Source organism: Narcine bancroftii, chromosome 3, assembly GCF_036971445.1.
Source record: "Narcine bancroftii isolate sNarBan1 chromosome 3, sNarBan1.hap1, whole genome shotgun sequence".
Lineage (NCBI taxonomy): Eukaryota > Metazoa > Chordata > Chondrichthyes > Torpediniformes > Narcinidae > Narcine > Narcine bancroftii.
This window is the reverse complement of record NC_091471.1, coordinates 185,448,783-185,461,993: the sequence shown is the minus strand read 5'-3', so window position 1 is coordinate 185,461,993 and position 13,211 is coordinate 185,448,783. Positions and strand designations below refer to the sequence as shown.

The 13,211-nt window shown below is 44.4% G+C and overlaps 1 protein-coding gene across 4 annotated transcripts in view; it reads left to right on the top strand.

The window, feature by feature from the left end:
- The window catches only part of tmem175 (transmembrane protein 175), an 80,019-nt gene that overhangs the window by 52,167 nt on the left and 14,641 nt on the right, over positions 1–13,211 (top strand). For 3 of the 4 annotated variants that reach the window (XM_069926072.1, XM_069926070.1, XM_069926073.1), the window contains one exon: positions 6,816–6,980. In XM_069926072.1, coding sequence (XP_069782173.1) covers positions 6,816–6,980 — 165 coding nt within the window. The remainder of the gene's footprint in view (positions 1–6,815; positions 6,981–13,211) is intronic. The other variant, XM_069926071.1, reaches the window with a different exon arrangement.

Below are 13,211 nucleotides of genomic sequence, written 5' to 3'. Positions count from 1 at the left end.
TTTCAGGTCACCACAGAGTTCCTTTTTGTTTCCCTTATTTCAGATGAAAAATTATATAGCCAGCCATCTCCTCTTGTATGGACCACAAGGGTTTTGAACAAGCTGAACTAAGAACTCACAACCTGTCTTCAAAATGGGTTTTTTCCACAAGCTTGCCAGCTTGTCATGTTCCAGTCCCAGCAGCTGGTGCTGAACTGTAGAACTGAATTCTCTCTCCCCCCCCCACCCTCCCCCAGAGAAAAGCCTGTTTTTCTCTCTACTTGCAAAACCACATGACCTTCCTAGAAGAGCAAAGTGAATTCAGACAGACTGTGGCACCAGACCTAATCTTCCGAGTTCGTTCATCTGTTGCTTTCCAAACCAATAATCCATTACTCTACAGCAGGGGTGTCAAACTCAAATTCATAAAGGGCCAAAATTAAAAACTTGGACTAAGTCATGGGCCAAACTAAATATTTATTGAAAATTTTCAACAATATCTGCATGTTTTCTCTTCTTCCAACATGTGTAATGTTAAACTTTTTCTTATTAAAATAAATGTTTAATAATAGTTTTGGTTAAACTCTTTCCAGAAGAAGCATTAACAAATGAGAAATAAAATATTCAAAAAATAATATTTCTCTATAGCCTTTAAGCTCCTTTTAAATGTATTTTTTTTCCACAAGCCAACAAGTCAAAAAAAAAAACAACTTGCTTCAATGACAAACAGGTTTGTCTTTTAAAATGATGAACATATAGTCTGCCTCCCACCTGTCTTGAAAGGTCCTGTTTTCTGTCTTTGGTTTGGCCATTTTCCGTAAGGGGTTTATTACATGTGAGTTGGGCGACAGGTCGCAGATGCTAATGAAAGTAAAGAGAGGAGGTGGGGGCGATTAGCGGGCTGACGGGCCGGCGCCAATGCATTTGCAAAGCATTCTGGGATTTGTAGTATTAGCTGTGCATGCACTTTTCTGGCGCGGCGGCCAGCGGGCCAGCTCTAATACATATTTGATATGATCTTGCGGGCCAAATATAATTATATCATGGGCCAAATTTGGCCCGCGGGCTTGAGTTTGAAGTGTGTGCTCTACAGCATGCCCAATTAACACCCACTTGTGAAGTCCTCATAGGCATTCTTCAAAGTTTTTGCAAAGGCACTCGGAGCCTGGACTGTCTGGCTTGAGCAGAGCTCTGGCATTTTAAATGAGATCTGTTTTGAAGTGTTTGTATTTGTATGTGACCTGCATAAAAAACCCTACAATTTATCTCCTTTAAAACATATCATTATACAATATAAAATATAACATAATCTTTCACAGTATCATCTGAAAATTTAGCCACACTACCATCTATTCCATAATCCAAGTCATTTATATACGTTAAAAGAAGGGGCACACCACTGGTAACTGGTAGCCAACTTGCATAGGATCCCTTTATTCCTACTCTGTTTCCTGCCAATCAACATATTCTTCCATGGGCTCTCATCTTGTTTAGCAGCCTTCTGTGTGGCACCTTGTTGAAGGCCTTTTGAACATCCAAATACACACTATCTCCCCTGTCTGTCCTACTTGTGATCTCTTCAAAAAAATTGCAATAGATTTGTCAGACATGATTTTCCATTGAGGAAACCATGCTGCTTACAACCATATAACACTATGGCACAGAAACATTCCCCTTCAACCTTCTTGTCTGTGCTGTACCCAGTCCTTAGTCCTCCATACCTCGTCCATCCATATACCTGTCCAAATTCTTCTTAAATTTAAAAATTGAGCCCGCATTCACCACCTTAGCTGGCAGCTCATAGCACACTCCCACCACTCTCTGTGTGAAGAAGTTCCCCCTCACGTTCCCCCTAAAGATTTCCCTTTTCACTCTTAACCCAAATCCTCTGGTTTGTATCTCACCAATCCTCAATGGAAAAACCCTATCTACATTTACTCTGTCCACCCCCCTCATAATTTTAAATACCTCTATCAAATCTCCCCTAATTTTTCTACGCTCCAAGTACTAATCTGCTTAACATTTCCCTACAACTCAGAAGTCTGGACAACATCCGAGTAAATCTTCTCTGCATTCTTTCTATCTTATTGATCTCTTTCTTGTAGGTAGATGACTAAAACTACAGACAGTTTGGCCTCACCAGTGTCTTATACAACTTTACCATAACATTCCAACTCCTATACTCAATTCTTTCATTTATGAACGCCAATATGCCAAAAGCTCTCTTTACAATCCTATTCATCTGTGACACCACTTTCAGGGAATTATGTATTTGTATTCCCAGGTCCCTTTGTTCTACTGCACTCCTCAGTGCCCTACCATTTACCAAGAATGTCCTTTCTTGGTTTGTCCTTCCAAAATGCAACACCTCACACTTGTCTGTATTAAACTCCATCTGCCATTTTTTAGCCCACTTTTCCAGCTTTTCCAGATCCCTCTGCAAGCTTTGAAAATCTTTTTTGTTGTCCACCATGCCTCCAATCTTAGCGACATCTGCAAACTTGCTGATCCAATTTCCACATTATCATCCAGATCATTGATATCGATGACAGACAACAATGGTCCCAGCATCGATCCCTGAGGCACATCACTAGTCACAGGCCTCCAGTCTGAGAATCAATCATCCACCACTACTCTCTGGCTTCTCCCATCCAGCATTTTGTATACTCCTAAAGTACCTAATTTGCTCCATGTTGCCTATACCTGCTTTACACCTCTCTCTTCTTCAGAATCAGATCTCCAATAACCCTCCAAGACCAAGGTTCCCTATGCCTGCTAACCTTGCCTTTAATCCTGACAGGAATATACAAAACTTTGTACTTTCAAAATTTCACTGGCGCCTATCTTTTTATTCACCTCCAGCTATTCCATAACCTCATCCTTGTCAACTGACTCTATCAGTGATCGTCCAGTCCACTGGAACCATGACAGACTCCATTGATTCCCATAAGGTCATTAGCAGTGGCTCCACAATCTCTACAGCTACCTCCTTCAGAACCCAAGGGTGCATTCCGTCTGGTCCAGGAGACATCAATCCTTAAACCATTAGCTACCCAAATACCTTCTCCCTCATAATCTTGCCTACACTCAGTTGTCTTCCAAGAGAGCAACATGAGTCCGATATGCTACTAATGTCTTCTACAGTGAAGACTGATCCAAAATATTCAGTTCCTCTGCCATATCCTTGTCTCCCATTATAATTTCTCCAGCATCATTTTCTACCAGTCCTACCTATTTTTGCTTCCTCTCTTTTGGTTTTACTTTGGGTTTAACTTCCCTCATCAGCCACAATTGTCTCATTTTCTCCATTCACAATTTTCTTTCTTTTTGGTATGTGCCTGCCCTACACTTTCCTCATTTCTCACATAACCATGCCACCAAGATGCCATAAGGTACAAGTCAGAATTTAGATTTGGATTATTGATGATTCTTATTCTGATTTCTGAATGTGAACAAATTTCTGGCACCAAATATAGCTTCTGTTTGTTTGCATTCAACCCAATTCCACAAAACAAATGAACCAATTTGGCTGCATAACATTTGCTTTTTAGATTGCATTGGCTTCAAGTTAGTATCAGTATTATGCAGATACCAATGTTTGCAGCATGAGCCATAACACCACTTTTTAGGTTAGGGAATTAGTGATACCAATGTCTGCCAGATGGATGAAGAGTGGGCAGCTCATAATATCAGTGAACACTCAACACTGCTACAAATTGCAAATTTACTATGCATTCAGCAAAAGGAAGGATTCCTGCCAACTATTCAGATAAATGTAAGCATGAGTGCATTATTAGACATTCACCTTGGAATGTAGCAGAGAAAATAAACGGGACACAACATAGGACATGCTGTTGTAAGATGGAGAAATGTGATATGGAAGGCATATCAGTCAAATGCATATTCATCCGTGATTTTCATGGAGCCATTCATCTTTCTGAACGTCAATGAAGAAATTGTTGTATTTTCAGTATAGCTGGGCTTACCACAAACAGGGTAAAGGGTGCTTTGCCAATGGCTGTTAAAATCACTATAGTTAATTAACTTTCATGCACTTGATGGGCTCATATCATTATATGCAAGCAGGAACTCCTGGTTGTCAGCCACTTTAATTCCCTTCACATTCACCTGTAGACATGTCTGTCATTGGCCTTGTCCATTGCCAAGGTGGGGCCAATCGTAAATGAGGAACACCATATTATATTATTCCCATTTAGCCTTGAACTTAGCAGCATGAAAGTTGGCTTTTAAAAATTTAGATAACCCAGACCTCCAGTTCTTGTGTCTCCATCTGTCACTTACTAGTTTCTGTCCTATTTTTCTTAACTCTCTCACTCAAACATAGTCTTCTCCACATAACCTGTCTCTCCACTTTCACACCTTGATATATTCAGTATCCTATTTCCTCTTGGTCCCTCCCCTTTTCACTTTAGACTCACAAAGGGTATCACCCTGAAGCATTGACTGATCATTTCTCTCGATGGAAACCACATGATTCACTGGGTCCCTCCAACTGCCCTTTGTTCCAGCTTCTACAGTTCTTGTGTTTCTTCAGATAGTACAGTTAAGAAGGCTTTCAATATTTTGGGCATTGAATCGAAGAGCAAGGAGGTTATGGTACAGATATATAGAGCACTTTAGTTAGGCCACACCATGAGTATTGTGTATAGTTCTATGTGCCATACCATAGAAAGAATGTGATTGCATTGATGAGAGGGCAGAAGTGATTCACTAGGATATGGCCTAAGATGGAGTGTTTCAGCTTTGAGGAGAAACTTAATAGGCTGCGTCTGTTTTCCTTAGTGCGGATGGTGGGGGACCTGATGGAAGTATTCAAAATTATGAGAGGCATGGAAATAAAGATGGTGAGAAATGTTTCCCTGAACTGAGGTCTTAGTTACCAGAGGACATGGTTAGGATAAGATTAGATTGATAGTGGAATTGAGGAGGAATATTTAAACCCAGAGAGTGGTTGAAATCTGGAACACAGATGGAGACAGGAACTCTCACAATATTTAGGGGAGTATTTATGTCACGGCATAAAAAGTTATGGAAAATGAAAATTTAATCAATAAAATACCATAGGTTGCACTGTATGTTCCATGCTTTATTAGTTAATGTGTGTAATATGTTTATTATGCTGTTTCAGTCTTCAAAAAAGAAGTCTAACAAGCATTTTCATTGAAATGGAATAAAAAGCTGACCATATTCCAGTAAAATCCCCATTATCTGGAATTCAAGCAACTGGCAAAAAAAAGTGAAAATAAATAATATGAAAGTTTAAAATCCCCCCACCCACCATGGTTAGTTTGCCAATCACGCAACACATAATCTCAAGCAACCAAAAAATTCACTTAGCAACATCTACCAATCCTCATAGGTGCCGGATGCTGGGGGTCTTTCTGTATTTGTTTTGAATAGCTTTTGTTAGAAATATCAGAAGAAAAAGATTAAATGGATTATACTGAATTTGTGCAACCACCTGAAGAAACACACAAAGATCAGCGTGTACAGAGCCGTTGTCATACCCACACTCCTGTTCGGCTCCGAATCATGGGTCCTCTACCGGCATCACCTACGGCTCCTAGAACGCTTCCATCAGCGCTGTCTCCACTCCATCCTCAACATTCATTGGAATGACTTCATCACCAACATCGAAGTACTCGAGCTGGCAGAGTCCGCTGCTGAAGACCCAACTGCGCTGGGTAGGTCACGTCTCCAGAATGGAGGACCATCGCCTTCCCAAGATCGTGTTCTATGGCGAGCTCTCCACTGGCCACCGAGACAGGTGCACCAAAGAAGAGGAACAAGGACTGCTTAAAGAAATCTCTTGGTGCCTGCCACATTGACCACCGCCAGTGGGCTGATCTCGCCTCCAAACGTGCATCTTGACGCCTCACAGTTCGGCGGGCAGCAACCTCCTTTGAAGAAGACCGCAGAGCCCACCTCACTGACAAAAGACAAAGGAGGAAAAACCCAACACCCAACCCCAACCAACCAATTTTCCCTTGCAACTGCTGCAACCGTGCCTGCCTGTCCCGCATCGGACTTGTCAGTCATCAACGAGCCTGCAGCAGACGTGGACATACCCCTCCATAAATCTTTGTCCGCCAAGCCAAAGAAAAAAAAAGAAAATATAAGTAGAATGTATTTTACTGAAATAATGGTGTTTGTATGTGAAGCTGCCCAAGATAGTTTCAGCTATTTTCACATGGAATTCGTGTCAAAATCCATTGCACATGCAGCCCTTGTAGCCAACGACGAGGAGAAAATTCCCTTCCAGCTACCAAAATTGCATTCAGTAAATCACTCAAAATCTGTAAACCATCCAATTAATTGCTTTTGACCATATATATGGTTTTCTGCTGAATACCATCACATTATTGATGACAAAATTACATCACATCATACTGATACTGTTTAAGAAGTTAAATGTCATTTGTACTTTCAAATTATTTTGCTTCCTTGATTGCCCAGTAGATAATTACCCTGTTATGTAGTGTTCTTCTGTTTCTGCCGAACTCCCTAAATTTTAGCTGCAAGACGAATGAGTATACTGGATTTTTCCTCATTGGCATTCTTGGAATGATGATGCACAATGTGGACGTGTGGATACAGGTGAAAAAGAGGTTCAGATTTAAATATTTTTCTCAAGATGCTGAGTCCTACTGTCTAGGTTGGTTAGCTACTGTTTAGGAACATGTGTGCATAAATGAAATAAGGATACATTGGAAAAGAAAATGGAGTATGCTTTTAGGTGTCACATAACTAGCATTTTCAAATGATAACTGTTTGAGAAAAACTAACAGAGCCAACTTCTTTTAATTCTCTTTCAGGCTATAATTGTACTTTACGGATTCCACAAACCTTACTTATTGAATTCCAGTATTTGTACAACTGAAGATCAACTTTCTTATAAGTATCAAATTTTAAAGGTGATCTTGTTTCCTCCTGGTCTGTTCCTTATAGCAGGAATTATGTCTTTCATTTATTGTCCTGCGGTAAGTTCAATTTTGTGTGCTTTTGTAATTAGTCCATCCAGGACCATATTTGAAAAAGTTTACTGGTAATTAAATTTAAACTAAGTGTCTATGAAATTTTAGTAATGCACTTGATCCATGTCGATGCAATCAACAAGGTTTGCCAGCAGCAATACTTTTTGAGGTGTCTGAGGAGATCCGAAGACTCTTGTAAACTTCTACAGGTGTACTGTGGAGGGCATTCTGACTGGTTGCATGATAGCCTGGTTTGGAGATGCCAACTCTTAAGACAAGAATAAACGCAGAGGGTTGTTAACTTGGCTTGCAACATCACAGGCACCAGACCACTCTATCAAGGACATCTACATGAGGCAGTGTCTTAAAAAAGCAGCCTCTATCCTCAAAGACCCCCACCACCCAGGCCATGCCCTCTTCACTGCTACTATCAGGGAAAAAGCACAGGAGCCTTAAGCGAGCACTCAACAGCTTAAGGACAGCTTCTTCCCCACTGCCATCAGATTCCTGAATAATTAATGAACCAAAGACACTGCTGTAGAGGCTGCTACACACAGAAAACACCACTAGACTCAGTGGGGCTTCCAGTAGAACTGTTTATTTGAATTTTGTGCGTGCCCCTTTAAGGCCAGTGGGAATTTCGCCCCGCACAGTAGTGACGCCATCACGTGGCCTGGGGCGCGAGCAGTGGCCTAAGCCACAAATCAGTGAGTAAGCCCTGATGGCGCCATCTAAACCGGCTTACGTGTCCCGCTGCTTGGGAGGTCAGCCCCTCCGTTTTGGTTGTGCCATATGCATGGGCTGGCTCAAGTCCACATGCGCTGGCTTAAACCGGTCGACAGTGAAAAGTGCCTCCCTGCCCCCAATGTCCAAAGTAAAGGCTTTGCCCGATCGCTGGAGGTCCTTGTATGGACCCTCGTATGGGTGCTGCAGGGGAGCCGGGTGTGGGCCTCGCCGAACGAAAACGAACTCCGCTGAGTCCAGCTCTTTGGGGATGTTCACCGGGTGCTTGCTGTGATGGGTTGCTGGTGAGGGTGTTAATGAGGCGAGCTTACTGCAGAGGTCCGCAAGAAGCGTCGGGGTCTCACCTTGTAGCCTGGCGTCTGCTCCGAGAAACTCCCCTGGCAGTGACAGCGGTGCACCGTAGACGAGCTCTGTGGACAAGACTTGGAGGTCTTCCTTCGGAGTCGTTCGAATGCTAGCAGGACCTACGGCAGCTCGTCTGCCCAGTTGAGTCCTCTCAGCTGCGCCACGAAAGCCACCTTGAGGTGTCGGTAGAAACATTTTACAAGTCCATTCGCTTGGGGATGATAGGCCGTTGTGTTGTGGAGCTGAATCCCCAAGCGGCTTGCCATATGTGCCCAAAGGGCGGAGGTGAACTGAGCAAACCTGTCACTGGTAATGTGGGCTGGGACGCCGAAACGTGCGACCCAGTTCGCGAGCAGGGCTCTAATGCAGGACTCGGCAGAAGTGTCCCTGAGGGGGATGGCTTCCAGCCACCTCGTTATCCAGTCAACAATGGTCAAAAGGTAGCGGGCACCCCTGGACACCGGTAAGGGGCCCACTATGTCGACGTCGATATGGTCGAACCTCCTGGCCGGCGGGTCGAAGTGATATATTGGGGCTCTCACATGGCGCTGAACTTTGGATGCTTGACAATGCATGCAGTTCCTCGCCATCTGGGCACTTGCTTCTTTAACCCGTACCAGATGAAGTGTTCCGCCACCATAAGTATTGTCGTTTTGACCGAGGGATGGGCCAGGTTGTGGATCGCCCGGAATGCCTCCTGCCTCTATTGCGGGGGCACTATCAGTCGCGGCAAGCCCGTGGAGACATCGCACAGGACCGTGTCATGGTTGCCTGGCAGCTTTAGGTCCTGTAGGTGCAGGCCAGTGATGGCGGTTCTGAAGGCCTCATCATCCCTCTGGGGCTGGGCTAATTGGGTGTAGTTCAGGCCAGGGGACAAGTTGTGCAAGGTTGGTCTGGAAAGCGCGTCAGCAATGACATTGTCCTTACCTGTCCGGTGCCGGATGTCAGTAGTGAACTACGAAATGTAGCAAAGGTGTCGTTGCTGGTGTGCTGACCAGCGGGCTTTAGCCATGGCGAGGGCCTGAGCGAGTGGTTTGTGGTCTGTGAAAGCGGTGAACAGTTTGCCCTCCAGATAGTAACAGAAGTGTCTGATCGCGAGGTACTAGGCCAGGAGTTCTCGGTTGAACGCGCTTTACTTCATCTCGGGTGGTCAGAGGTGCTGGCTGAAGGATGGCAGGGGGCACCACTGCCCATCGACCTCTTGCTCTAGGACTCCTCCGATGGCCGTGGCAGATGGATCCACAGAGAGAGTGCTGTATGGGTGTCAGGTCGGGGGTTGGCCAGCAGGGTGGCCTTCGCGAGGGCGGCCTTAGTTTGGGTGAAGGCTGTCTCAGCATCTCTCGACCACTCGAGTGTCTTTTGTTTAAAGGCGATCAGGGAGAACAGTGGGTGAATTAAATGTGCGGCCCCCGAGATGAAGCAGTGGTAGAAGTTGACCATCCCAGTGAACTACTGCAGGCCTTTGAGGGTGTCCAGCCTGGTGAACTGATGTATGGCCCTGATCTTGTCCTGCGATGGTGCTGCCCCAACTGCGGTGATGGTATAGCCCAAAAACTGTAGTGATTCTTTCCTGAACTGGCATTTGGCCATGTTGATGGTGAGGCCAAATTCCACCAGGCGGGCGAACAGTGTGTGGAGATGGGTCTTGGGCTCGTTATGATCTTGACTGGCGATGAGGATGTCGTCAAGATAGATGAACACAATGACCAAGTCACTGCCCACTGTGTCCATGAGCCGCTGGAAAGTTTGGGCTGCGTTCTTCAGGCCAAAAGGCATCTGAAGGAATTCGAACAGGCCAAACGGGGTGATGATGGCGGTCTTGCCAATGTCATCGGGGTGTACGGGGATCTGGTGGTAGCCCCTGACTAAGTTGACCTTGGAGAACACCTTGGCGCCATGCAAGTTGGCCGTGAAATCTTGGATGTGGGGGATGGGGTAGCGATTGGGCGTAGTTGCGTCATTGAGCTGGCGGTAGTCCCCACACGGGCTCCAATCCCCAGAGGTCTTGGGGACTATGTGCAGGGGACATGGCCAGGGGCTGTCCAATCTGTGGATGATGCTGAGCTTTTGCCAACTGCAGCTTCTCGGGCAGCAGTAGTCTGGCCTTGGCGTGGAGCAGGGGGCCCTGTGTGGCGATGTGGTGGCGGACGCCGTGTTGTGGCATGGAGGTCTGAACTGTGGCCGTGAGATGGCGGGGAACTCGTCCTTGTACGTGCAAATGGTTGCTATCCCTGGCCTGTGTGAATTGGACAGCTAAGACGGAAGGTCTGGAATGTAGGGGCATGCACGAGTGTCTTGCCCTTCAAGTCAACCAGCAGGCTGTGTGCCCGAAGGAAGTCGGCCCCTAACAATACAGTCCTCACGGTGGCCGATAGGAACTTACAATGGTATTTTTCCTGCTCGAGGAGTACCTGAACAGTCCATGTGCTGAAGGTCTTAATATGGGCGCCGTTTGCTGTCCGCAGAGTCAGGTCTCGTGCTCTTGAGCGGGTCTCAAGGGCAGTCAGGGGCAGCACGCTCAACTCTGCTTCGGTGTCTACCAGGAAACATCGATCATTGGTCTTGTCTACCACGTGGAGGAGGCTGTTTGTGTGGCCTGCGTCGCAGCCATCAGCGGCGGCTGGCCCGGTCGTTTCCCTGGTACGAGCAGGGTTGGTGGCATTTGCAAGCTTGTGCTCCCCAACGCTGGTGATAGAAGCACCAGGTCGACTGATGCTCCTCGATCTCCTCTCTGGGGGCAGGCTGTGGTCAGCTGGGTGCTGGACGGGCGACCTGGTTCATGGTGGCCTCATACTCTCTCTTCATCCACCACAGCATGTCGGCGTGGGCTGTGACCTTCTTGGGGTCTGAGAAGTCTTTGTCCACTATCAGGAGCTGGATGTCCTCCGCCATTTGTTCGAGGAAGGCTTGCTCAAACATCAGGCAGGGTTTGTGACCTTCTGCCGGTGCGAGCATCTCATCCATCAATGCAGACGGGGCTCTGTCCCCCAGACCATCGAGGTTAATCAGCCTGGCCGCACGCTGCCGACAGGATAGTCTGAAGGTGCTGAGGTGGGGGGTTTTGAGGGTGATGTACGCCCTCCTTGTGGGAATCGTGGATCATCCACTCTGGTTGCCATTTCTTCATCAAGGACACTCACCATGTGGTAGAATATGGTGCAGTCCGAGGTGATGTGCCAGAGTCGAAACTGAGCCTCTGGCTACCCGAACCACATGTGGGGTCAGTGAGTCCTGAAGGGAGGAAGCTTCACTGAGACAGTGTTGATTGCCGATGAGTCCATTTTTGAAGACCAGATATTGTCTGGGCTCGTCAGGGTCACCACTGTAGCAGCTGCTACACACAAAAAACACCACTAGACTTGGTGGGGTTTCTAGTAGAACTGTTTACTTGAATTTCACGTGCGCCTCTTTAAGGCAAACGGGAGTTCCGCCCCGCGCAGCGATGGCGTCATCACGTGGCCCGGGGCAAGAGCAGTGGCCAAAGCCATGAGGCAGTGAGTAAGCCCTGACGGTGCCATCTTCTGCAGCTGCCCCGCCAGTGCAGCGGTACAAACAGGGCCGGTTCTCTCACAGAGATGTGCGCTGCCACACTGCCTTACTTTTCGTGCACTATTATTTTTATTTTTTATAAGTAATGTTGTAAGATTACATTATGATGCTGCTGCACAACACCAAACTTCATGACTTGTTCATGACAATAAATTCTGATTCTGATTATAGTATGACCTGACATAAAAGAACATGATCTCCTAAAGGCTGGTAGTTCACATGATGTTGATGCACTGATTTAGTTTGAGGAGCTAATTTTCTTTCTGCCTCATCAATTTTAACTCTATCTGCTAATTGTCATTGTCCCATGTGAACAGAAAGCCTAAACCAAAGAAGAAATGAACTAAACTTAGATGTTGAATGTATTAGGATAAATTTGAACTGCCTTTCATGGCAAAATACAAATGTGTGAAGAGGCTTTTCATATCATTCTGTAATATTGTCCTATTGCCGCAACGTTAAAGACATTTGATCAATTTATAATGAAAACATTTAGTCTCGAGATTGAATAATTGAAAGGAACAATTGCCCTCATAATTTCTAAACCATATTTAGTTGAATATAATCATGTTTCATTGATAAGCTATCTTCTTCAGGCATTTCTAGAAATCTCAGGAAACAAGTGATTAAAATGCTATATCAAAGATCCATGCTTTATTGTTGTACCAATATTTAAAAAAAATGCCTCAAAGAAGTAGTATTTTGAAATATTTTCCTCTTGGAAAATTCTGCCAGAGAGTGTAATTTCCTGACTGATTTCTTCCTGCACTCATAGGATTTAATACTTTGTTAATCATTAATGGCTGAACTATTATTATCTATTTGCTTTATTACAGGATTGGTAATTAAATTTGCTAGATACTCTAGGAATATTTAAACTTCATGCTTCAAATTATCTGGTTTAAATTTCATCAATATATTTGAGAAATTTAATTTAGTACAACTCCGATTTTCCAAAATGTTTGGGACCAGGCCTATTATGGATAACTGGTCATTTAAAAAAAATAGCCCAGAAGCAACAGCAAATCACTTGTAACAGTGTTTAAACAACAAGGGAAGACTTTTTAAGCATGAAGTATGTTTAATTCTCACCAAAAAACAATCTGAACAAAGTAAGATAAATCCAACACCAAAAACTCAAAATTCTATTCAGAGGGTTTTCCAAAATTCCAAATTTTTTTTTCAACTGAGGATTTCTGATTGTTTTGGATATCCTCATTTATCTGAAATTTTCCAGAGGCGAAATGACGCCATTTCGGCTTCAAAATTTTTCGGATAAATTAGGACTTTTTAAACTGAATATATATATATATATATATATATATATATATATTCAGTTTAAAAAGTCCTAATTTATAACAAAAAGTGTAAGAACAAGAAAAAATATACTGTACAGGTACAAAGTAATTACAAGGTATTCTAGAATAAAAATGAACATCGCAACTGATGATGGACAGAATTCAATATTATTTCTCTTGTTCCTGCAGAAAAAAAGACTGTAACTAACTTATCCTAAATCTATAACCCCTAAACTAAAAAGAAAAAGCTGCTGTGATGCCTTAAACCACCAAAAGGGTAACAGTAATGGTACGTTGGTGC